This window comes from Zingiber officinale, chromosome 2A (genome assembly GCF_018446385.1).
Source record: "Zingiber officinale cultivar Zhangliang chromosome 2A, Zo_v1.1, whole genome shotgun sequence".
NCBI lineage: Eukaryota > Viridiplantae > Streptophyta > Magnoliopsida > Zingiberales > Zingiberaceae > Zingiber > Zingiber officinale.
Window position 1 is genome coordinate 174,319,594 of NC_055988.1, and position 27,268 is coordinate 174,346,861.

General features: G+C 34.7%; 1 protein-coding gene across 2 annotated transcripts; it reads left to right on the top strand.

The window, feature by feature from the left end:
• Positions 1 to 889: 889 nt before the first annotated feature.
• LOC122043391 (hydroxyproline O-galactosyltransferase HPGT1-like) lies at positions 890 to 7,328 on the top strand. 2 transcript variants are annotated; one of them, XM_042603978.1, is made up of 12 exons: positions 890 to 1,136; positions 1,276 to 1,339; positions 1,440 to 1,489; positions 1,607 to 1,803; positions 2,173 to 2,236; positions 2,315 to 2,387; positions 3,401 to 3,524; positions 4,999 to 5,086; positions 5,165 to 5,215; positions 6,359 to 6,430; positions 6,530 to 6,642; positions 6,872 to 7,328. In XM_042603978.1, exons 1-12 carry the CDS (start codon positions 1,033 to 1,035, stop codon positions 6,892 to 6,894), a joined length of 1,023 nt encoding a protein of 340 aa, XP_042459912.1. In that variant the 5' UTR covers positions 890 to 1,032; the 3' UTR covers positions 6,895 to 7,328. The 2 variants fall into 2 exon arrangements, with proteins under 2 accessions (XP_042459912.1, XP_042459913.1); XM_042603979.1 differs by lacking the exons at positions 6,359 to 6,430; positions 6,530 to 6,642; positions 6,872 to 7,328 and adding an exon at positions 5,341 to 5,962.
• Positions 7,329 to 27,268: the final 19,940 nt, after the last annotated feature.

The window sequence follows — 27,268 nt, forward strand, 5'->3', positions numbered from 1 at the left end:
GTGACCGAAGGAAGGGAGCAGCCGGCGGCCAGCGTCGTTATCGGTGAGAAGCGTGAAAGGGAAGAAGGCTCCTTTTGTTTCTGTTGGTGGCGGCGCAGAAAAATGAAACAACCACCCTACTTGCGATGTGAACAGTGCCCTAAAAAGGGGCACTACAGTGCACTTACCAAAGGACCCCTTCTCCTTTTCCTAATTTCCTCTTTACCCCTCAGCTATTTCGGTATCAATCCACTTTTCAGTAAAAATTAAACAATATAATATTAATTCAATCAAATTAATTGAATTTTTAAATAATAATATATTTTTATTCAATTTTAATTTTTTTTTAAATCAGTAATTTTGAGAATGAAATCATAAATTGAATATAAATCTCTAACGTAGTTATAAAAAGAAAAAATTAAATAAATTAATTTATTCGGTTTAAAGAATTATTGAGTTTTAAAATTAAGATAAACCAAATTAATTGAGATATTCGATATTTACAAAATTTTAAAATAATTCAATCAAAATTTTTAATTGAATCCATTTAACATAAATTTTGCTCAGCCCTATTTATCCCTTTATTTTTCTCCTGAAAGCAAAAAGACAGAGGCAATGGCTTTCTCGCAGTGGTAAATCTAGGAGTCTGTTTACTTGGGAGGATGATTAGAAAAGCAATAGATATTTTTAAAGGAAAAAATTCAGAAGAAGAAATTAAAATTTAGTAAGGAACTCGAATTATTAATTCATTATATAAAATTTAATTAGGAGGAAAACAAAACTCGTTGTCTTTATCTATCGTAGTAAACACGGCAAGATTTGGCTTGAAATCGGGTTGAATGAGGGGTAATATGGCAATTTCAAAAAGTTGGGGAGGAATTTGGAAAAATCAATGAAAACGAGTTTTTTTTCGCTGATTAAGTCTGGTGGGTGGCGAATGGAAGAGGGACGATCTGTTTCGATCGCATCTGAGTAAGCGGAAGGAGAGAAAGGGGGAAGAGGATCGTGGTGAGAGCAGGGTCGGGGGCGGCGGCGGTGGCAGCAGCAGTAGCGATGCAGATCCGGGGATCAGGTCCCCGCCCGCTGCCTAACTCCCGGATCTCTGCCGTCATGTTCGCAATGTTCGCCAGCATGGCTTCCCTCTACGTTGCGGGCCGGTCGGTTCCCTTTTCGGTCCTCTACTCTACGTCCGATACATTTTTCTCCTTTTGTTTTTTACTCGAATGCTAGTGTTTTTCCGCTTGTTGGCATCCAAAAATGGCGAATTTTAATCAAAGTTATTCTCTTTTTTGACAGTCTCTGGCAGGATGCGCAGAGCAGGGTTTATCTCATCAAGGAACTGGATCGAAGGACTGGACAGGTTCTTAGATTTTGTTCTTCCGTTAAATGACTAGCTTTGTCATCAAATTCCATCCCCCTACTATTATATTCTAATCTAGCCGAAGTACATCAACTTTTAGGGACAATCTGCTATATCAGTTGATGAGACGCTGAAGTTGGTAGACTGCAGGTGACTTGCTTTCAGATTGCTTCTCTTCATTATTATTATTTTTTTTGTTGATTAGAGCCTCTTCTTGAGTAGTAGGGATAAAGGTTGGGTTAAGATCATGAATATTTTGCTATTCAGACAACAGCACAAAAAGTTAGCGGCTCTGGAGATGGAGCTTGTGGTGGCGAGAAACAAAGGGTTTGTTGGGCAGTACTCTTCGGAGACCAACGGGACTAATTTTTCAAGGAAAAGACTGCTTGTTGTTATAGGAATAGCTACAGGATTTGAACGAAAAAAACAGAGGGACGCAGTTAGAAAGTCATGGCTCGCAACTGGTGCAGTACAATGTTCTTTATTCTACTTATACCTATTCATCGAATTCATGAAATGTATAACTTATTATAAACTCTTTAATCCTATGCAGTTACATACTGATTACTGTTGGTTTCATTGTCTCGGATTGAAAAATAGATGATCAATGTCCCATGTTTTCTATGAGATAAACTAGGATATATTAGTATGCAAACAGACTGTAAAAGAATTTATATGGAGGATGAATTTTTCCTCTTGCATTCCTCCTTATGGGCAGAATGCTCAAGATTTTTTTCAGAGAATTCATCAACATTTTAGAATACTAAATTTGGGGGCTTTACTCAGTTTTAGATACTTTCATTTATGAGTATCTTCTTGCCATTTGTTCTCAGGTGCAGCAATGAAAAAACTGGAATTAGAAAAAGGTGTGGTAGCACGATTTGTGATAGGACGAAGGTAAATTTCAGACATTGACAATGAAACATGATCATATTTGATGTGTTTTTTATTTGAGATAGTTTTACTCTTCCGCAGTGCAAATCGTGGAGATAGTGCTGATAGAGAGATTGACAACGAAAATTGGAAGACAAATGATTTTATAATACTTGTATGTTTAAACTGTATTTCAGGTTCATATGTCTAATGTTGTCCTTATCTATCCTTGTTTATGTAGTTCAAAATGTGCCTTTTATGTTTATATTTCATCTTATTTCTGACTCTAAAAATATTACTTTTTTTAGTTGTTTACATGTCTATCAGTTCAACTACAATGGTAAAACAAATCCTGTGATGATATATTAGCACCAAATTTGAAGTTTATTGAGAGGAAACAAAGGATAATGATGATAGATTGAGAGTAAGCTTTAAGTGCCACAACCATTCTGCATTCTTTGCGACACAGTTAAAAGTAACTGGAATTTCTATTCCTCTTCTAAGAATAAGTTGAATTCTATCTTCTTTTTGGATCTTTACTTTATTTCTTCCCTGTGGAATACACTGAGGCAGATGTTTGCTTTTATGCTTCCTGTCAAATGCATATGAAATTAGAAACTGATGGAAACATGATAAAAAAAGCTTTTTGTCTTTAACAATATGCTTATCTTTGTTTTGTAATGATGCATCCAGAAACCTGTAAATCTTATTAGATGAAGATTGAAGTTACTAATAATATTAGATTTCTAGAAACCTGTAAATCTTATTAATAATTTTATTTATTAGTTCTAGTAAACTCAGTAGGACAATTCTTAGGATACAAGGATATTTTAGGGTCTATCAGAGAGATCCCCTACCAACTTGTCCTTCAAATTTTAATAAAGAAATTGTCTAAGGAAGCAAGCAAACTTTCATTTGCAGCATCACCTCTTCCTCAGTATTATGTGGTATCCTCTTTTGGCACTGTAAAATTTTGCATTCTTTGTTGATTATCTTCATTTTACTTATTAACAGCGTTCTATGTGTAGTATCTTGATTTTCTATATGCTTGTTGATGTTACTTTCTTCAATATGTCATTTGCAAAAAATTTCTTGCATAGAACACCAGCTGAAGTATTTTAGCATCTAGCTAAGATGATATCACATCTTCATTTGAATGATTAAACAATTTGTTCTTATCTTCAACAGGATAATCATGTGGAAGCTTCTGAGGAACAACCGAAAAAGACAAAACTATTTCTTGCTCATGCAGCAGAAGCTTGGGATGCTGAGTTCTATGCTAAAATTAATGATGATGTTTATGTTAACATTGGTATGTTTATTGTGAATTGCCTAGATATATCCTTCCAAATCAATTCGACTTAAATAATACTGCTTTTCTCATGCAATAAGATTGACTGAATAACAATTCTGTTTTATTGATTCACTGATCTAGAAGTGTGCAGTTGTAACAAGTATTTTAGATGAGCTATACCGATTCCTCTTGTTGAAAATTCTTTTAGCCCATGATTACTTGGAAGGAGGGGAGAGAGGTGGAGGGAGTAGAATGGGATTTAAAAAACTGATTGCTTGAAATAATGAGATGAGAGGAAGGATATTTTACTTTTGATCTCCTGTTGATTACTTGGACAAAATGGAGTGTAGAAAGAAAAAAAAAATGTCAAAAATTTCCTCTTTATAAATTTAAATCCTATTGATCCCTTCTGCTTGTTACTTGGAGAGGAGGTCTTATATGTTTCCTGTGCGTTAGAGGATTTCCTCTTCTCTTACATTCCATCTAACAAACTATATTTCATTCTTAACTTCTCCCTCAATCTAACTGGATATATCCTATTATTAACCATAATGAATAGGATGAATGAATCTTCCACCACACAATTAATGTTTCAGTATAGAACAATATCTTCATAGTCCACTGACACACACCAAGATATAGAGCATAACCAATTGTTTATGTCTTCTTAAACTACCTGAAATAACTAGAATCAAGTAAAGCAAAACAACTTATTGTGAACAAGTATTTGAAATAACAAATGTTTGATAACAACAATGTACTGATAATAACAAATGTTTAAAAAAGAAGTCCAATCACAGCAAAGGAATCTCATTGATGCTACAGTTAGCCACATCAATATGCTTGTACCTAGGACTTGATTCTAATTGGAGACGAGACTTTCAGAATATCCACTACAAACTGTTTGAATTCATTTATTTACTTCAGAGGAGCATGATTAGGTAGCATGACATCTGGACGAGCTCTCTTTTCTAATCCATGTTGTGTTTCCTTTTCAAAATGTAAGTTGTAAATGCATGAAACCATCCCTATCTGTTGTTTCTGTTTTATATCTAATTGTCCAACTGCTACAAGTGGGTCATTGACCAAAACTGCATTCCATTACTTTTTGATCCTGACATTTCTTCTTTTACTTTTGGAGAGACTGGACAAATGGGAGTTGCAACTAAAGTTCGAGTGTGTTTTGGAAACCATGTCAATGATTCTTCATTATTTTTCTTCTTGTTTCAATGCTATATCTACAAATCAGTTGTTTGCATTCTGAATAACTTGGTTAGTTGGAAGATTATTTTTTTCTTTCCCTCTGAAGGCCAGTGGTCTGAGGTAGACTAAGAATTATAAACAAACTGTTGTTAATTTGTTTTTCAATGGCTATAATTAACAGTCAACATAGTTGGCTAGCTTCAAGACCTGAATGTTCATGTATGTATCAACATTAACATAGCTCCTCGTTTAATAATAATCTGATTGGTGAAAATTTGTGCTTTTATAGATGCTTTGGGCACAATGCTTGCAGCCCACTTGGACAAACCCCGTGCATATATTGGGTGTATGAAATCTGGCGAAGTTTTCTCTGATAAGTGAGTATTAATAGAGGTCATAGTCTTGTGCTGAAAGTTAGCTTAATTATGTTTATTGATTGCTAATACTATATTCAGGAGTCAGAAGTGGTTTGAACCAGAATGGTGGAAGTTTGGTGATGGAAAATCGTAAGCATTTTTTGAACTAATTTATAGTTAGGCATATCAAGTTACATTGTGTTTAGTGAAAAAGTAGTTATTTTTTTCTATGATTCAAGTTATAGCTATGAACTATTTGAATTGATGACTATCAGCTGCACATGTAACTACAATAGTCTTCAAGAATTCTCTGATTGGAAAGGAATGAGAGGTTGCAAGTAGAGAAACATGGGAATCATATAAGGTCAGAATTCAAAAATCCAAGTGTGGGAGTAAAGGTGGAGCTAATTTTTCAGTTTTCTCTTCTCCAAGAGTGATTGCTACTCATCTTTCCTGTTATTTTTGAGTCGCTTATGCTAAAGTATCGGCTAGGAAGATATCAATCAAGGAGCTTTGTTACTTTCATTTACTATTAAACATTAAAATAACAGCATGCGTGTCAGAACAATTGCAAACAGTGACAAGAATCACTCATGGACTAGTGAATACTTGAATGTATCCTTGAAGTGTCATCAGGCTTGAAACAGGCATAAGCATTGGTTTGTTGTGTATCTATATAATCTGTTTTTCCATTTGGGTCATAGGGCTTTATGAAAATCTTGCTGTTTAGTCAGTACAGTTTGTGTCATTCAAATGCTACTCAATCATTCTGGCTACAAACTGAGGTCATCTATAAGAGAGAATTGTAATCAAATGCTGGTGGAATCATACCAGCTTCAAGCTGAGGTTCTCCTGTAAATAGAATTACTGCTTGCGGTACATCTATAATATGGTCTAGGTGCCTAATCAAAAGCTATCGTCATATTTCTTCTCAGTGTGAATATTAGCTATACAGCATGCTGAAATTTTGACTACTTCTAGATCCATGCAACACAAATTGTGGCATTCATTGATGGAAAGGCACATAACACATGCATTTATGGGGCAAGCAAATAGGATACCCTTTGGTTGTCAACGCAATTTAGTCAAAAAGCATTTATGTTTTGTAGATAATTTATTTCAAAAAGTTTTTATTATAGTTAATTTTGTCATGAATACTTATTTTGACTAAATGATGATTCCATGTCCAAATATGGATGCCATAGTGCAATGCCTTTCAGTTCATACTTAACATGGATTTTCCTCTGCAGTAAGATATTTTGTGTTATCAACTTCCTCATTATGTTGACATAGGTATTTCCGGCATGCTTCTGGAGAGATGTTTGTGGTATCTAGAGCCCTAGCAAAGTTTATTTCTATCAATAGGTTTGTGCGCTTATTCTAACTGACCGATTAGGCAATTGGTTGACATCATTTAGGGAACATGTAATTTATGACTGATGCAATTACTTCTTTGTAACATAGGGCTATTCTTCGCACTTATGCCCATGACGATGTTAGTGTTGGTTCATGGATGATTGGTCTTAATGTGCAGCATATTAATGAGGGAAAACTATGCTGCTCCTCATGGTCATCAGGTTGGCTCATAAACAGAAACCTATTTTTCTAAAACATCATCCTATGATCAAATTTCTTACACAAACTGAGACACGACATTTCAACCATACATATCATGCGAAGCAGCATGAAGTTATCAAAACCATTCGATTTATATAATGATTAGTTAACTCCAACAGACCAAGTTGAGTGTTTTCACTGATTTATTTTACGCCACTTCTTTTTTCCATGATCTTATATTCTTCTCAGGAGCCGTATGTGCAGCTGTATGAAAAATATACAACAAGAAACTTTGACATGGTGGATTTGCTCGATCTTCTCTGCCGACATGAAAGATGGTGCATGGCCTCTACATCTGAATACTTTTTCTCAATCTCGGAGTAAATTAACTGGATCAAAATCCTGCCGAAAGGGCTGTAGCAGAAATGTTTTGAGTTGGCTTTTCAACAGAAGAATTACAGTTGAATTTCTTAGGTTGAGAGCTTTGCTTGTGTTGATCTGTGTAAGGTACGCCATTAACCATTCTTTCACAATGAGATATGTATTTTTCAGTAAACTGCAATTAGTTTTTTCTTTTGATGATAGTAAATTGTCAGTAGGTTATATTATAGAGTGTTTGGTTGCCACATTGAATCTTAAAATGGACAAATTATGTGTATCTCAAATTTGTTAATATTTGATCACAATAGTAGTTCAATTGTTAATATATTCAAGGATATACGATATGCATAGGGGAGCTTTGATGGCAAAATTATTATCATGTGATTTGGTGGTCATGAATTCGAATTATGATATAGAATTTTATTTTAGCCCCGCGAGTAGACTACTTGAATAGATTTTGGGACGGTAAGTGTAAAATGTTTAATAGGATGTTTGATCTCTCTTATGTAAAAGATCATTATGTTAAGATAAAGATCTCATGATTTATCTCTTTTTTAGAGAGTATGAGACCGTTGTGGAGAGACCTTGACCATCAAGGCGAGGCCTCATACTTTTAGTCGATAATTTTTTTTTATAAAGTTTAATCGTTCCTAGAATTAATCGGGGAGGATTAATCAGTCTAAATCGACGTCATTGGTCATGTGACTTTTGACGATTGTCCTTCAACGACACTTGTACAAATGATGTCACACATAAATTAATATTCTTCTATAAATTTAGTAACTCTATTTAATTTTTAAAAATTATAACGATACAAATAATATTAAAAATAAGACAAAATTAAAAGCGCTTCCAAAAGACAGTCGGCTCAAGCCTATTTGAGACCTTAGACGGATAAATTTTTTTAGCCATTTGACGTTATTTTTTTTAAAAAAATTCTCTCATCTTTTTTCATTTAGAATTGTTTGAAAATCATGGTTTAAATTTTTTTAACAAATTAAATATTAATTTTAAAAAATATCTTTTTATACCATTTAATTTTCTCACTTTTAATGTGAAATTATTAATTAAATTTTCATATTCAAGATAATCTAATTCAGATGGAGAGAACAACTCTTGAAAAAAGAACAAAATTGAGAAAATAAGAACAATGAAATATGATAACAATATAAAAAAATCATTCTCCTATGCTCAACTCAGATAAAGCACAAAAAATAAATAAATAAAAAATAATGTATAAAATGACAAAACTGAATACAATCTTTAGAAAATAAAGATCACAATGAAACTAAACCAACCGTTATCATTTATCAATAACTAAATAGAAGTCTTTTTAAGCACTGAGCACAAGAAAAAATAAACTATATTTTTTATTACCTAAATCAGAATAATTATAAATGATAGAATGGAGTCAAAGGAAAATCGAATAATTTGTGACAGTAAATATATCTAAATAAAACTTAAACTTAATGTCTATCAAGGAAGTGAAATGGTAAAGGTATCTAAGTCGTTATTGCTAAAAAATAATAAAATCTTCCATTTTGATCAGACACAATATGGATGAATGCATAAACATTTGGATTTAATCAAACAAGGAGCATCGTAGTACTGACCGAATCTGCGTGCTAGTGTTAGGTGGAGGCGTGGAGTTTCTCTTCTTGAATCTCAATGAGCAAGAAAAGCACAGAGAGGGGGAATTGGAAAAGGAGAAGAGAGGAGAACTTAAAAAAAAACTAGCATTTTTATTTTGCATTATATGGATAAGATAAAAAATTTTAATTCATGTTCTTATTAATTAAAGAGAAAGCATCACCAATGAATACGGGTGTAAATGAGTCAAGCCACTCGTGAGCTATTTGAACCTCGATTCGATAAAAGCTCGTTGAAGCTCATTTAATGAGGTTCGTTAAGATAAACAAACCAAGCTCAAGCTTCACAATATTCGGTTCGTTAGCTCGTGAACATGTTCGTTAAGCTCATGAAGCAACTTTTAAATAAAAAAATAATAGTTTTGATATTAAATTTATATATTTTACACTCTACTTATGAAAAATATAGACAAATATATTAAATTTATTTATTAGAATAAAATTATAAATTTTAACAAGAATATTATAATTTTTTAAAAATATATAATTTAGTTTTTAATGAATATTTTGTTGGAGCAATATCCAAGTAGGTCAAGGTTGACCTGGTTGACCAAGCTTGAGTCTTGGTCATGGTTTCAATATTTGTCAATACATGCAGACGACACATGAACAATGCAGGTGCAGTTGTTCATGAGGGGAGAGTGTTGGTGCAATTCTCCACTGATCGGGGCTTGATCAGTTTGGTTGAAGAAGAGTCAAGTAGGTCAAGGTTGACTAGATACTTGACTGGGAAGTCCTAAATGGGATGTTAGGCAGAAGGAAAATCCTGGTGAGTGAAGCCAGGTGAAAGACCTAGTGAGTGAAGCTAGGCAGAGAGAAAATCCTGGTGAGTGAAGCCAGGTGAAAGACCTAGTGAGTGAAGCTAGGCAGAGACAAAATCCTGGTGAGTGAAGCTAGATGAAAGACCTGGTGAGTGAAGCCAGGCAGAAGAGAAGTCCTGGTGAGTGAAGCCAGGCACGGGGAAAATCCAGATGGGTCAAGGTTGACCAGACATCTGGTGAAAGTCCAAGTAGGTCAAGGGATTGACTAGATACTTGGCAAGAGGAGAAAAGTCCAAGTGGGTCAAAGGGATTGACCGGACACTTGGTGAGCGAGTTCTAGCAGGTTAAGGGTGACCGGATGTTAGGCACGATGAACGAACAGGTCATGGTTGATCAGATGTTGATTTAGGAGGCTTTAGACTTAATTTTAGGGAGAAATCATGAGCTGGATCGATCAGTCGATCGATTGGCTCATGCCCAATCGATCGGCCGATCGATTGGGCGAGTCTTCGCGACAACCTCCTCCCAATCGATCAGTGGATCGATTGGGACAAGTGCGTGATTGCACAAAACAGCGCTGGATCGATCGGTCGATCGATCCAGATACCCCAATCGATCAATGGATCGATTGGGAGCTACGATTTCGCACGATAAGCCCTGGATCGATCAGCCGATCGATCCAGGCAATTTACTGAGAGCACAGAGGCGCTCTAGATCGATCAGCCGATCGATCCAAAGCCTCCTCGATCGATTGGGAGCAATCCAATCGATCGGGATCCGACCGTTAGCGTCGATAAAAGCCGCAGGCGTTCGATTCCTTCGGTAGAGAACTCAAGAGACTACAGATTCATCTCAGATCCTCGACAGCAACTCCACAGCTCTCTCTAAGCTCCAGATCGTCAGTTCTTGAAGGTTCTTAGAGGATCTTCCAAGTCAAGAGGCGAATCAAAAGCAAGAAGAAGAAAGCTAGGGTTAGGGTTTCTTGTATTCATTGTAAGCTTTGCTTATACTTTTGTTCCCTTTCCTTTCTTTCTGTATTGAGAGTCTTGTAGAGCTTCTCCGCCTTCGGTAGTTACCGAAAAGGAGTGTTTATTAGTGGAGGTTTGCGTGGATCCTTGGACTAGTCACCTCTTGTGAGGTGGATACCAAGTAAAATCCATTTGTTAGCGTTGTATGCATTTGTTTCTTTGTATTTCCGATGCACATCCTTGAAGAAACAAGCAACGAAGTACACGAGCACGCGACGAGCTATTCACCCCCCCCTCTAGCTACATTTCGGTCCCAACATATTTAAATTTATAATTTATATTTATTAAGCTCGTTTAGGCTTGATAAAAGCTCGAATATGCTCGTGAGCCATGAATATATTCGTTAAATAAAGCTCGAGCTCGGCTCGATTATAAACGAGCCAAACTCAAATATCCAAGAGTTCGGCTCGGTTCGACTCGATTACACCTCTACCAACGAATAAGAAATGTAATGAGAGTAGGCTATGATTGAAAGATATTGAAGAGGAATAGATTAAGTTTTATAAAATAACATTCATAATTAAAAATAAATTTAATTTATTAAAAAAAAATCCCTTTATGACTCTATTTATTGGTACCATAATGATATCTTTGTGAAATTTGAAGCTTCGAAAGATGAGATTATGTAAATATTTAATTATGTGAGTCCTATTCTTTTTCATTCTCTTAAAAAATATACATAAAAATATATTTAATATATTAAAAATAATGATCCCAATTTTTAGAGAATGAGATTGCAAAATCTTTTATTATGTGTGCCCTATTTTTTTCATTCTCTTTAAAAAATATATTTAATACATTAAAAATAATGGACCCCAATAAAAATTGAGGCCCTAGGCATAGACCTTAATGACCTATGCTTAAAGTTGGTCATGCCAAAAGAAGAGTCCTTAAAAAAATATTTTCAATAATTTTATTTCAAAAATACCTTTTATCTAATATTGATGTAGCAATTATTGCTAGTTGATGTTACCAGATAGCTACTATAACGTATAAATGTATGTATTGTTGGTGTGGTTAACATTAATAGTCTAACTCATGTTTTGATGAATGACAAAGTAGGTTAAGTTAGTTTCATTGTAATCTAACACTTTGACTAAGTGTGCAGGAGAAGCCCAGTTAGGTCGACGGGTCGACCGGATAGTTGGTATGAAACCCAGCTAGGTCGACGGGTCGACCGAATAGCTAGCACGAAGCCCAGCTAGGTCGATTGGTCTACCGGATAGCTGGCACGAAGTCTAGACAGGTCGACGGGCTGATCGGATGTCTGGCACGAAGTCCAGCTAGGTCGACGGGCTAACCGGATAGTTGGCACGAAGTCCAGACAGGTCGACGGGCTGACCAGATGTCTGGCAGGTAAGTTAAGGTAAGTCACTGGAGGGGAGTGACTTGGTGAGGATGCATTCCTAGTTAGGGAACTTAGGCGTCGATCCAACTTAGAATCATTTCGAAAATCTAAGTTGAGATCATGACTAGATTCTGATCTCGGGGAGGCATAATCTAATTACTACTTTATTTAAATATAATTGCATTAATACTTTGTTTTGCAGGGTAATATAACTTGTATTTTGCCTTAGACTAACATTTTCTTGCAGGAAAACGAGCGTTCTGTAAAATGGTGGTTCGGGCACCCGGAAGGGATCCGGGCGCCCGAAAGGCAAAAATCTATCCTGACAGCTTGGAGCGTGCTGATTGGTTTGACGGTGTCACAGTCTAGGCGCCCGGAGCACTTCTATAAAAGTAGCCTACCTCCAGAGCTGAGTATAACAACTTCTTCCTACGACTGCTCTATTACGCAATGCTCCTGCGACGCTGCGAGACTTCTCCGACAACTTGCAACTCGAGTTTATTTTTCTTGTTGTCGGTATTATTTTTTATTATTCTTGTACTTACCTCTGTAATCATTTTTCAAACTGCCAGTGAATTACCCAATGAAAGCAGTTGACGAGTGCAGGCCTTGGAGTAGGAGTCGACAAAGACTCCGAACCAAATAAAACTGGTTTGTGTTAGCGTTGTGCATTTATTTTTCGCTGCGTACTCGACTTAACTTTGCTACGAATTTTCGATCGCTATTCACCCCACCCCCTTTAGCGAATTCTACGGTCCAACAAGTGGTATCAGAGTGGGTACCGCTTTGAATTGGTGCAACCACCAATCGAGTAAGGAGGATTCTTTTTAAAAGAAAAATAGATATCGTTTGGTACAACCACCAATCGCTTTGAATTACTGTCTTCCATTTTTTCCCTCCAAAATTATTTTTCAAAAATTCATTGTCATATTTTCACCATTGGTTAGTATTAGTAAAATATCGCATTTACCAAAATTTAAAATAATATTTTTTATTAATATTTTGTTATTTTTTTCGAAATTAGTGAAATACTATATTTTTTCTCCATCACTAATAATCCAAGACCAAGTCTTGACACCTCATTTTAGTTTCTATCTTTAGTGCTTAATGGCTCAAGTCGAAGGACGAAGTATTCATGAACCACCTCCATATGAGATGTACAAAAGACATGAATTCAATCTGTGGAGGATGCAGATGGAAACTTTCATTCTCATGAATGACTTTGATGGTGGCATGACATTGAGAAGATCAACACAAAACTCAAAGCAAATCAAAGGGTAATAAAGTTAGTTTCGGATTTATTACCTAACAAAGTTACTTGTAGGATAGAAAAGGTCAAGAATGTTCACGAGTTTTGGACCTGCCTGACCAAGCTTCACGAGGAGCCATTGGAGTTAGACCATCAAGTCAAAATCGAATCCGAACTCGAGTCAAATCCAATGGAGAAGTCAACTAAATTAGGAGCTGCGCTCAAGATCAGTAATATTTATCAAAATACTTGCTAGTAGTAGTTTTAAAAAATATGTATGTTAATTTGGATATTTCTGAAAATATACGTGAAAATATTGTACTTGACAATACTTACAAAAATATCCCTAGAATATTACCTGATAAAATAAATCTAATTAATTTAGAAAATTCAAAAAATCTGAAAATAATTAATAACCTTAAAAATTCAAATGATGACCAAATCAATTTGAATGACTCTATCTCTAAAAAAAAAATCAAATAATAATATAAACTTAAAACACAAAGAAAATATAAGGATAAATTCAAACAATTCGAATTTAAAAACTAATAAAAACTTAAATACTAAAAGTTAATCTTAACTTAATGAAATTAAGATGGAAAGAAAATTTAAATATTAAATACACTCCTTGTCCAATTTAATTAATTTAAAATTTAAAATTAAATTTAAATTATAAATTAAACATTAAATTTCATTAACTTTAATTATACAAAAATTTAATCCATATCAATAATTCAGGGGAGGCTCCAAACTAGTTGGCACCTCCAAAACTCACCTACCCGGCAGAATAATTATGATTAACTTAAAAAGGGACAAAGTTTAACTTGACCTACGGTATTAGTGAAGTTTTGGAAGATAGTAGGTTAGGGAAACTCTGTCTATGCATGTCTAGGAAGATATGACTTCGACCTGGTGTATTTGACTTAGTATAATTAACTGAAACTACCCCTTACGGATCCTAACTAGTTAGATCAAAGTTTTGTACTAAGTTCAGTGGATAGGATTATTTAGAAAACCTCGAAGGCATAGTTACTCTAATAATGTCCAGGCGACTCATCATAGCCCAGAAGTTTATCCAAATAATGCCTATTTGTTGAGCCCAAAGCAAAACTTGAATTTAACACAAAGTTAAATCAAACCCTGAAATTGAACTCCACTAATCTCATAAAAATTATAGGATTCCTTAATTGAAAACATAGATCGGAAGATATCACTAAGAACTTAAAATTAAAATTCAATTAAAATTAAATTAAATTCTAAATTCAATTTCAAATTATTATATATATATATACATACATTTTCTTTCAAAAATTATTTTAAAAATTCTTTCAAAAAGATTAAAATATTTTAAAACTATAAAAATCATTTTAAAAATTTTTAAAATCATTTGAAAAATTCAGTTAAAAAACATTTTAAAAAACTTTAAAAAACATTTTTAAAATTTTAAAAATTATTTTTTAAAAAATTAAAAATTCTTTTAAAGACTTTAAAAATTATTTTAATTTTTTTTAAAAAATCATTTTAAGAATTCTTTTAAAAATATTTTAAAAACTTTTAAAATGATTTTAAATCATTTTAAAAACTTTTAAAATGATTTTAAATCATTTTAAAAATTCTTTTAAAAATTATTTTTAAAATCATTTTAAAAACTTTAAAAATCATTTTAAAAAATTCTTTGAAAATTATTTTTAAAACTTGAAAAATAATTCTTTAAAAAATATTTTAAAAACTTTAAAAATCATTTAAAAAATTCTTTTAAAAAATTATTTTAAAAGCTTTAAGAATAATTCTTTTAAAAAATATTTTAAAAACTTTAAAAATCATTTAAATTTTTTTTAAAAAAAATTCTATTAAAAGCTTTAAGAATAATTCTTTTAAAAAATATTTTTAAATCATTTTAAGAACTATAAAAAAAATCATTTTAAATATTCTTTGAAAATTTTTTTTCAGTGTAACGACCACCCTTCTTACTACTACTCTCTAAGGGTGACCGTTACTTAACTACTATAAGTTCTTACTTAACTAGTATGACAAACTGTACTTAACTTTTTTTTTCCAGAAAACTTAAAATTTCGACAGAGTGTATGCAGTACAGCAGGACTAAAATGCAATACAATACTGACATGCATATATAACACATAATAACAGAAACCATACACACTATATCTCAATGTAAACACAACAGTATCTACTTATTAATCAGAACTCATCTCAGCATGCAATCTAAAATAAGAATAAACTCAAATGACATGGAGTATAAAATACAATCTCAAATGACATGGAATATAAAATGCATCTCAAATGTTTCTTATCCACTAAAACACGAAAACTCAATAACATCCCAAGTCTCTCCCATAGTCCTGGTATCACACACCATCCGCACCTCCTCGTCGCCTTCCTTTGCTATAGCTTTTCCTTTCCTTTATCTGCAGTAAGAGGAAATGCAATCTATAAGCAAAATTGCTTAGTAAGCGCTATCTAACTCACAAAATCTCAATATGCATGTACATATATCTATAATATAAACTAACTGAATGCTTACTGAAAACTACTCATGCTCATCTAATAGTAAGGAATCAAACAGGCTGAAATGCTAAACATGTAAAGCTGCTCATGCTCATCTACTAGCAAATAACAGTAAGCTAATCTAAATAACATACAACAACAACAACAACAACAACCAAGCCTTTTTCCACTAGGTGGGGTCGGCTGTATGAATCCTTTTATGCCATTGAGCTCTATCTCCTATTATATCATCATCTATATTTAAATAAATTTTATCTTGTTTTATTGTTGCTAACCCTAATCTAAATAATATGCTAGCATAAAAGAAAACTAAAACTTGCTGATTTTAAAACAAAGTGAAACTTATTTCATTTGTTCTAAACTTATACTTTATTACTTCAAAATAATAATCAACTTCTTTTGGGCCCAGGTGTAGTACCAAAGCGCGCTCCCTAATAGAGACTGTGGTAGCTAGTCACAAGTCCTACGAGAGTAAAGACCTTGGTCTTACCAGGGCCAAGACCTTGAAATTGGTCACCTGGATTTGTTTAACGACAATCTTGGAAGTCCGGTACTAGCCTCTTCAAAGTAAAATATCTTAATTACTTCTTCTTTAAATGTCTTGACATTTTAACAAGCATCTTGTGTGGCAAAATCTTTAAAGTCTTGACTTTGGGATTTATTTATGGCCTTGACCTTTTTCTTTCTTTTCTTTATCTTTCTTATACTTGTTAATACCTCTAATAAAAAGGATGTCTCATATAAAACTGCACTAAAATGCTTATTAACACTGCACTGAAATGCTTAACAGAATTACATGAAAATACTTAATAAAACTGTACTGAAATACTTAACAGAATTGCATGAAAATACTTCATAAAACTGTATTGAAATGCTCAATAAAACTGCATACTATGCTAATCAAAATTCTGCATATTTAACTAACAGAAATCTGCATACTGTGCTAACAAAACTGCACTATAAGCTTAACGAAACTGCACTTGAATGTTAACTAAAATCTGCACACTTGAATGAATGTAGCAAGGAAGCATAACCAAAGCTAAAAACCTGCTGAAGCTAAAAAGAAATCTAATTAAATCTATTCAAAACTCAACTTTTGCCGAGCAATAGAAATCACAATCCGGTTGGAGCTATATGCAGTATCACGGCAAGAAAGCAGAACAAGAAACATAATGCTACACATAGTTATTCAACTAAAAACCTGTTGAAGTTGGAAAGTCATGTAAAACCTAAGCAAAGATTACACTTTTATAGAGTAGAAGAGATCTAAATTGTCTCTAATAGCATACTGCTCATAGCCCTAATCCATGAAACCAACAGCATACACTTCATACACGTACACATTCTAAATTATTTTTGTCACGCCCCGGAGGAGTCCCTGTCCGAAGAAATTTCGGCAGCATCTCCCATGTACGGCGGACAATCTGAAACTTTCTACATATCCATATACCTCAGCCATATGCGGCTGGAATAATAACAGTAAATAAACACAACACACAGACATTCCACGCAATTTAATAAGCAATGATAAGAAGACTCAAAATCCACCCTACTCAACTACACTCATAAAACACAAATCCGACGATAAGATCAATTTACCTCTTCTGCCGTCTAGACAGGCATGTAGTAAAAGCAAAACCAAACCAAATCCATCGACATCACAAAATCCATGCCATATCCATACCATCAAACAAAAATAAATTTAGCATAGTCTATGTAAGAAAACCAAAAGACTAATAATATCCTCGAGGTCTGCAGGGACTAGCAACTGGAACTCTCTCCTGACAACATCAACCTGAAAAATAACAACAATGGAGGCGGGGTGAATCCAACACTCAGCGGGTACAACTGATATGCAAAGTAAGGAAATAACATCTGTTGGAACCCCGAGGTGTTTTGATGTGATCAAACAAGTTAAGCTAGGTCCTGCGTTGTTTAACCCTTGTGTCTAAGTGTGCAGGAACTTAGGAACACAGGAAGTCGAGCGGAAGACGCGGCTAGCGAGAAGGACGGCACGGGAGAGAGCCGACGGGCTCGGTGCGTCCGAGGGACGAGGTGTCCGCGGAAGAGTACACCGGTGGACGAGAAGAACGTGCGCGGCGTTCGAGGGACGAGAAACCGGGAAGGAAGGCTGCTCGAGGAGAAGGCCGGAACATGGGTTCGGGTGAGCCCTATTCCGGAAGGCCGAGATCACCCAAGCAAACGGAGCCGGAGCGAACAGACCCGGACCGAGATGAGCTGGATCGAGACGAGCTGAACCGGAGTCAAAAAGTCAACCTATGTTGACCTTAGGGCTCCGGGCGCCCGGAACCGACCGGGGCGCCCGGAACCCTTCCGGGCGCCCGGAACCCTTCCGGGCGCCCGGAACCCTTCCGGGCGCCCGGAATCGACTTTTCAACAGGATCGAGTTTTGACTCGATCCGACCGTTGGGGGATAAAATTTATCCCCCCAGGGCGCCCGAAACACTTCCAGGCGCCCGGACCAAGACTATAAATATAGCCTTGGTCCAGAAGCAATCATTAATCAAGAACAACTACTTGTAATCCAGTGCTTTCATTTGTGTTATTTCTTTCTGTGCTTTTAACGCTGTAAGAGGCTACTCCGCCCAGAGGAGAATCAATTAGTGCGCCTTCTTTGCCTTGGATTAGCAATCCTCTGATTGCAAACCAAGTAATTCCTCTGTGTCTACTTTCTGTTTTAATTAGTCTCTGCCTTTTTAATTACAAGCTCTTTTAAGTTAGTTGAATATCCGAGAAGGGTTTTTGGTTTTATTTTGTAGGGCAATTCACCCCTCCCCTCTTGCCGGCCTCCAAAGGGACCAACAAGTGGTATCAAAGCAAGACGCTTCAGGAGGACTAACCGCCGATCGAAGCAACAAAGATGGCCGGACCAAGCATTGTTCCACCAAAATTCGAGGGGAACTTCGCAGACTGGAAGCGTCGTATGGAGGTATTCCTAAAAACAGATTTTGAAATTCGGTTTATTATGAAATATGGTTTTGTAGCTCCAATAGATAAAGATGGAAAAGAAAAAGAAGAGAGAGATTGGACAAAGAAGGAGCATAATGAGTCAGTAGCTAACAGCCGTGCGGAACATCACCTGCTGAGCGTGTTACCGCCTTAAGAGGTCAACCGCATCGGAAACTATTTATCTGCTAAAGAACTTTGGGAGAAGTTCTTGGAACTCCACGAAGGCACGTCCGAAGCAAAGCTCGCTAGAAGGGACATCCTCCGCAACAAACTGATGAACATCCGTCTGGAGAAAGGTGAGAAAGTAGCTGGTTTACACGCAAAGGTAAAAGAACTAGTTACTGGTCTCAAGAACCTCGGTGAAACGGTAACAAACCGGGACACTATACGCTACGCGCTCAACGCGTTTCCAAGAACTCCGGAATGGACATCAATCGTCGACGCCTACTACATCTCAAAAGACTTGGAGGTAAGCACTTTAGAAGAGTTGTTTTCTACTCTTGAATTGCATGAAACCAGGTATGCAGGAATGACAAAGGATACAACCCAGACTATGGTGCTGAACGCAACCCAGAAGGATGAACTCGAGTCAGACTCCGAAGACGATCAAGAAGCATACATGGTAAGAAATTTTAAAAAGTTTTTTAGATCTAATAAATTTAAAATGCAGAATAAAAGGAATCAAAAAGGTGGAAGAAAGGTGCGGTGCTACCAGTGTCAGAAGGAGGGACACCTAAGAGAAGAATGCCCAGAACTCAAAAAGGCCAAAAGGAAGTCTCCCAAGAAACACAACCTAAAAGCAACTTGGGACGACACTTCTTCATCCGAATCAGAAGCTCAAGAATATGCCGGAATAGCACTAATGGCAAGCTACGATAGACAAAGTATATCAGAACCTAGCATTGATGAAGGGGGAGCGACCTCAGATGAAGGCAGCGAAGCAGGGGGAGATTCAGGCTTCAAGTCCGATATGATAAGTGAGGTATGCCTTTTACCCCCTGATCAACTTTATTCTGGGATTAAGGCAATGACTAAATCCATGTATAAATTAGAAAATGAAAATATTAAATTAAAAGATGAAATTTTTGAAACAAAAAGAATTTTAGCAAAATCATGTCTTATAGAGGATTTTGATAAATTGAAAATTGAAAATGAAAAACTAAAAGAAGAAATAGAAAGTTGAAAAAATATAAAAGTTCAAATATTTCTACTTTTAGAAATTATAGAGGTTTAAATTGGTATTATAGATTTCATCAAAGTCAAATTAGAAATATATCAAAAATCTATGTACCTAGGAAATACTTGGTTAATCCTGTAGGTAGGGACCTCTACTGGGTTCCAAAAACCTGTTTAATTTAAATTTAGACTTAGCATTTTCAGCAAGAAAATTAAACGACTAATTTCATTATGAGGCTTTGGCTAAGGAAGTGGTTGTTGCTCCAATAACCAAGAAGGCCTAGTGCCTCGCCACGACCTAGAAGCCAAATATCGGAATGAAAAGTTTAATTGACTAATTGAAAAAGCATTAATTTAATTTACCTAATGCTTTAAAAGAGTTATTCAATTTGTGTTAGAAAATATTTAAAATTAATTTATAATTAAAAAAAAAATTGGAAAATAATTTTTTTTATTTGACTTAGAAATTTTTTTTTATGAATATTGACTTAGAATTGTTTTAATTAAACTAGATATTCTCTTTTGAAACATTGCCTTGAAATTAATATTAATTGCCTTAGAAATTTTTTATGAAAATTCATTTAAATTTTTTTTACCTTAGACTTGTTTAAAGAACCCCTATTTTTAATGTGATCAAATGGGGAGAAAAATGTTAAGTCTAGGGGGAGGTATATAAACTTTTTTTTATGAAAAATCTTTGGACTTAATTGCAAATAAATTGTTTTTATTGCATCTGTTTTTTCCCTAGCTTAACTTGGGTTGCTCACATAAAAAAGGGGGAGATTGTTGGAACCCCGAGGTGTTTTGATGTGATCAAACAAGTTAAGCTAGGTCCTGCGTTGTTTAACCCTTGTGTCTAAGTGTGCAGGAACTTAGGAACACAGGAAGTCGAGCGGAAGACGCGGCTAGCGAGAAGGACGGCACGGGAAAGAGCCGACGGGCTCGGTGCGTCCGAGGGACGAGGTGTCCGCGGAAGAGTACACCGGTGGACGAGAAGAACGTGCGCGGCGTTCGAGGGACGAGAAACCGGGAAGGAAGGCTGCTCGAGGAGAAGGCCGGAACATGGGTTCGGGTGAGCCCTATTCCGGAAGGCCGAGATCACCCAAGCAAACGGAGCCGGAGCGAACAGACCCGGACCGAGATGAGCTGGATCGAGACGAGCTGAACCGGAGTCGAAAAGTCAACCTATGTTAACCTTAGGGCTCCGGGCGCCCGGAACCGACCGGGGCGCCCGGAACCCTTCCGGGCGCCCGGAATCGACTTTTCAACAGGATCGAGTTTTGACTCGATCCGACCGTTGGGGGATAAAATTTATCCCCCCAGGGCGCCCGGAACACTTCCAGGCGCCCGGACCAAGACTATAAATATAGCCTTGGTCCAGAAGCAATCATTAATCAAGAACAACTACTTGTAATCCAGTGCTTTCATTTGTGTTATTTCTTTCTGTGCTTTTAACGCTGTAAGAGGCTACTCCGCCCAGAGGAGAATCAATTAGTGCGCCTTCTTTGCCTTGGATTAGCAATCCTCTGATTGCAAACCAAGTAATTCCTCTGTGTCTACTTTCTGTTTTAATTAGTCTCTGCCTTTTTAATTACAAGCTCTTTTAAGTTAGTTGAATATCCGAGAAGGGTTTTTGGTTTTATTTTGTAGGGCAATTCACCCCTCCCCTCTTGCCGGCCTCCAAAGGGACCAACAACATCTAGCACTAATCATGCGTACAGTCTCCTGCTATAAAAGGATGAAATGCAACTAAAGTAAATAGGAGAAAACTGTACTAACCAGGACCTGGGTATAAGGACAAACAGTCCGAGTGGCATAGAAATCCTGTATGCATGTCAAACATAGACGTCCAAACAATATACAGCATATAAATGCAACAAGCACAAACACAAGCAATAAATGCATCATGCATATGATGTCAATGATGCGTCCTGGTCACCCCTGACGCCAGTCGATCATCTCACACACAATAGTGAGGTTGAGTGGGTAGGGCTGTGACAACTGTGCACTCTGTCGTCACTACTCCTGATGAGTGACCGAGTGGACGGGATGCTGTCGGAGTACACCTATCCTCCTACCCCAAATCATAAATGGGGGAGTGCAATGCTCTCAACTCCCGGTACACGATGATGGGGAGGAATCCCTGCAGGCTAACACGTTGCATCACGCTACCCATGAGCGGACCAACAGAGCCAAACAAAGTCCCTGCTGCAACACACACTGCCTGAATCGACCACTAACCCATAAGTGGTGGTGTGTGCAAATCCATGTAACTGGTCATGTGCTCAATAATAATGGAGCGGACTATCGCACAGCATGCAATCATGCAAATGGTGCATGACACTAACCACAAAATATCCTGTGCTAATCCATATATATATAAAAGTGCACCATATGTCAACAAATCAAATCAAAGGTACACTGAAGGTATAAACCCTAGGTCCTGAACATGGTGAAGCATGGTATATCACTACCCCTATAAGCATGTATCAACAGGTAAGGAATACATGAGATGCAAAACAAGCAATCAACCAATCATGTAACAGGTATCGGATAGTGATTAACCGACACAAATAAGAGAACATAATTATTGCTACTTGTTAAATTCACTACTATGCATATCAAAGACATAAAGTCAAAAGTACTCGCCTCCAATCGAAAAGTCCAATCTGGTCCGAATACGACGTCGAGATACTCATCTCGCGTCAAAGTCCTCATCTCGCGTCAAAGTCCTGTGTCAACATGATATACGGATTTAGCTAATTACATATAAATTAATTAGCTAAATCATATCCCCGAGAAACTAACCTAAATCCAAATCCAATTATATATGTATCAATTCATACCTAATTCAGCCGCTGCTGGAAATCAAGGGTTGTCGTCGGACAAAGTGCTGCTAGAAAACCCTCCTCACTGCCTGGATCCAAAGAACATCATAAATCAACCAAGAAATCCACTCACAACTTCAATCTAGCCACAAAAAGAAATGTGTTTCCCTTTCTTCAAATTCCACAGCCGTTCTTGCTGTTGGAAATCAAAGAGTTTGCTGGAAGCAGTGACTGCCGGATCCAAGAAAAACCCCACAGCAAGTCTTATCCTCTTCTGGAATTCCTATACCTTGTTCGTATCAAAGGTGAGGTCAAGAGTGGAGATCACAATCAGATTCGAGATTCAACCACAGTATAGAATTAAATCCCTATTAACCTAATACCAACCATACTTACCTCCAAGATCCGGCTAGGGCACAACTCTGTGTTGTCTTCGGCACTGTCAAGCAGAGACACAAGAAGGGAAGCTTCGGCCGGCGCACAGGGACCCAATCTAGGGTTCATATACTCGATTTCCGGTGGTGATCGACCGAAGCAGGCGGCGGTCTACGCGGAGTCTGTGGCTCGGGAATAAGTGGCAGCGGCGGCAGGCACAGGGGTGGTGGCAGTCGGCGCTAGGTCAGAAGAGAGGTGCTCTGCTCCCGGCGCTCAGAAGAGGAGAAGAAGAAGGGTCGGCGTGTCCCGTGCGGCGGCAACGCTGGGGTTTCCTGTGGCCGACAACAGTGCTAGGGCACGGTTGAACATCGACGGTGGTACTCGGGTGTCGGCGAAAAGAAAACGTTGGCTGGAGGCTTGGGCAGGGGAAGGCACTACGATGTCGACAGTGGGCGATATGAGGAAGGAGAAGAAGAATCGGCAGCGTCGACGGTTTGGGAAGGGAAAACCGTCGGGGAAAGCAAAGAAGAGGAAGTGAAGAAGGGACGGCACGGGCACGGGGAAAAAGAAAAGAAATAGAAAATAAAAAGGAAAAGAAAATCAAACTTTTCCTCGCTTAAATGGGTAGCCTAAACAGGCTTTTCCCGAGCTCCGTTTTTATCCCCGTTAACTCGTCCGTACGAGCTCCGAAAAATTTCCAAAAATTTTAAAAAATTCCTTTATTAATATTCGCCTATTTTTGCTATTTTACAATTTTTAACAGGGCAAAGCATGTCTGTACCTAGAAACAAGTTGTACCACTTCAATTGCCAACTAAAAACAAGGTAGGTTTTCTTGATAGATAAAAATCTGGAATCGGGTAAAACATAAACTTCCTAAACTAGATGGTAGGTTTATTCCCTTGCTTTGAGGTTCACGGCAGCACTTCAAACACAACAGCACTTCAAATTCGGAATTAAGTTCATGGCAGCAACCATCACTAACAACCCGAAACCACAACTCTTCCTCTGTTCAATGCCAACTGCTCTATCTCAAAAGGAATAAAAATGCTCAACATACCTACCCTTTCATGTTCTTTCTTAGAGTCTCACGGCAACAAGCCCTAAACCAAAAACCTTCACAGCATACTCAAAAAAAAAAAAGGAAATACCAAATCAAATTCGGAACTACTCTTACCGCAGGTGAGTAGCAACTTACCGAGGTGTTCTTGGACTTACAACCGAAGAAGGACTTCTAATGCTTCTAGGGTTTCGGATAGTTTGGAATCTCGGCAACTTCTTCACATCTACCGTTCCTTCTTGACGAGAGGAGCTCGGATCCGAGAAGAGCTCGCGGAATTCCCTTTGGCCGGCCACCGGAGAAGCCCTAGCTCCCTGCTGCGTTTTCACCCGAGAGGAGCCGCGCCGTCGGGAGAGGAAGATGGGGAAAAGATTTTCCCGAAATCACTTAAGTTCTCTCTTTTATAACCTAGGTCATTTCTGTTATCAATTATTGCTTAAGAATATTTCGCGTCTTACTCTTTCACTAAATACTTGTGGAACACTTGGTTAGCTGGATTTGCTTAAGGCTTTGCTGGGGTCGGAGGTCGTGAGTTCAAATCTCGGCTTGGACATTTTTTTTCAAAACTTCTTTTGTTTAGTAAAAATACCAAATGACCTCCAAAAATTACATAAAAATACTTTAAAATTTTCTAAAAATCTCTAAAATATTTCTATAGCATTTTCAAATATTTTTAAACCACAATTAGAACTCTAAATGAGGAAATTCAGGTTGTTAAATTCAGAAACATTTCTTTTAAATACTTTAAAAATCATTTTATAAATTCTTTTAAAAAACATTTTAAAAACTTTAAAAGTTTTCTTAATTTTTTCTAAAAATTACTTTAAAAATTATTATAATAACTCTTTTAAAAATCATTGTAAAAATTCAGAAATCATTTTAAAAACTTTTAAAATCATTTTAAAAATTCTTTTAAAAAACATTTTAAATTTTTAAAAATTAATTTAAAAATTCTTTTTTAAATCATTTTAAAAATTGTTTTGGAAATCATTTTAAAACTTTAAAAAATATTTTTAAAAATTGTTTTAAAAACATTTTAAAAAGTTAAAAAAAATTAAAAATTATTTTAAAATTATTTTAAAAACTTCAGGAATAATTCTTTTAAAAAACATTTTAATAACTTTAAAAATAATTTTTAAAATTCTTTTAAAAATTATTTTAAAAGTTGTAAAAATCATTTTTAAAATTCTTTTAAAATTTTTTTTTAAAACTTTAAAAATCATTTTAAAAAATCTTTAAAAAAACATTTTAAAAACTTTAAAAATCATTTTAAAATTATTTTAAAAGCTTTAAAAATTCTTTTAAAAACTTTAAAATTCTTTTTAAAAAATATTTTTAAAACCTTAAAAATCATTTTAAAAACTTTTAAAATCATTTTAAAAATTATTTTAAAGATTATTTTAAAAATTATTTTCAAACTTTAAAAATCATTTTTAAAAATTCTTTAAAAAATTGTTTTTAAAACTTTAAAAATCATTTTATAAATTCTTTAAAAAAATTCTTTTAAAAATCAATTTTAAAACTTTAAAATAATTTTTAAAATCATTTTAAAAATTATTTTAAAAACTTTAAAAATTATTTTGTAAATTCTTTAAAAAATTCTTTTAAAAATCAGTTTAAAAAATTTTAAATTAATTTATAAAATTCTTTTAAAAATAATTTTAAAAATTCTTTTAAAAATCATCTTAAAAACTTTAAAAAACATTTTAAAAATCTTTTAAAAATTCTTTTAAAAAACATTTTAAAAACTTTAAAAATTATAGTTCTTTTAAAAATCATTTTAAAAATTCTTTTAATTATCATTTGAAAAACTTTAAAAATCATTTTAGAAATCCTTTTAAAAATTATTTTAAAAATCCTTAAAATCCTTTTAAAATAATTTTATAAAAAATATTTTAAAATCATTTTAAAATCCTTTTAAAAAAATTTACAAATCAAATATTTTATAAAATGATTAAATCACTCAAAATTTAAACTTTTAACTTAATTAAATAATTAATAAGTAAATAACTAGAACTTAATTGTTTATGTGTAACCTTATTTGAGAACTAAGTTTGACTTGTTTAGGACCTAGATTTAACCTAATTAAATATTTAAATTTACTCTAAATCATTTTAAATCAACCTTGACTTTACTTCTAAGCTTTAATTAAAATTTTAGCTACTTTAATTAAATAATAATTTATCTTAAGATTGAGTTAAATTGAACCTTAAAATTATTTAACTTGGTTTAATAACTTTAATAAATTTAAATTTCGAATTAGTACTAACTTTAAACTTAGTTAATATAAGGATGATGTAAATAAAAAATTAAATTATAACTAAGACTTTCATCAATTAACTTAATCAATTAATACAAAATTTAAGTTGTTTTAATCAAATAAGTATTAAATTGAGTTAGTAACCAATTATTGCATTTAACTTGAAACTTAAATGAATAATTATAATAAGTATGTTGAAATACTTATGAAAATAGTATACTAAACATGAGTGTTACTGACCTCAATTCCCTTAAAACACTTAGGTAGACAAATGTGTTAAGGCCTTGAAATTATACCCAAACCCTAGTTTTGACTTCAAGGGAGTGTTGACTTTAAGGGGAGGATTAATTTAAATTATTTTCATACTTAGTAAACTATTTGTAACAAAATTATTTTCTTTTCTTTGAAAATATTTTATAAAATTATTTTTGAAAAGTATTTTTATGGTAAAGTAAAAATACTATAGCAAAATTGTTTTAAAATTGATTTAATTTTACAAACTTATTTTTTGAAAATTAGCTTTTATAAACTTATTTTTGAAAATTGTCTTAATCTTGTAAACATATTTTTTTGAAAATTATTTTTTAAAAAAAATTGCCTTAATTTTGTAAATCTATTTTTGAAAATTGTCTTAAATTTGCAAGCTTGTTTTTGAAAATTACTCTGAAAATTACTTTAATTTTGTAAACTTATTTTAACTTACAAAGTTAATAGATCTTTGCCTTAATGTTTTGCAAAGTTATTTTAGAGAATATTTTTTGGGTAAACTTAAAACCTACACTATTTTGCCAATTATTAAAAAGTTAATTTTTGAATATGTGTTATTTTTCAAAACTTAGCTATTTTGAAAAAGTGAGAAGATGTTGAATATTATTTCTGATATCAAAAGTTTAAAGCTTATATTTTTGCCTTAAACAACTTTTTCAAAATTTTCCTTAAACTTATTTTTTTTACTCCCCTCGTACTCCTGATAATTTTACTTGTCTTTCCGTTACTTAATCATATTGTTTCAACTTGTCTATGTGTGTGTTTTTTT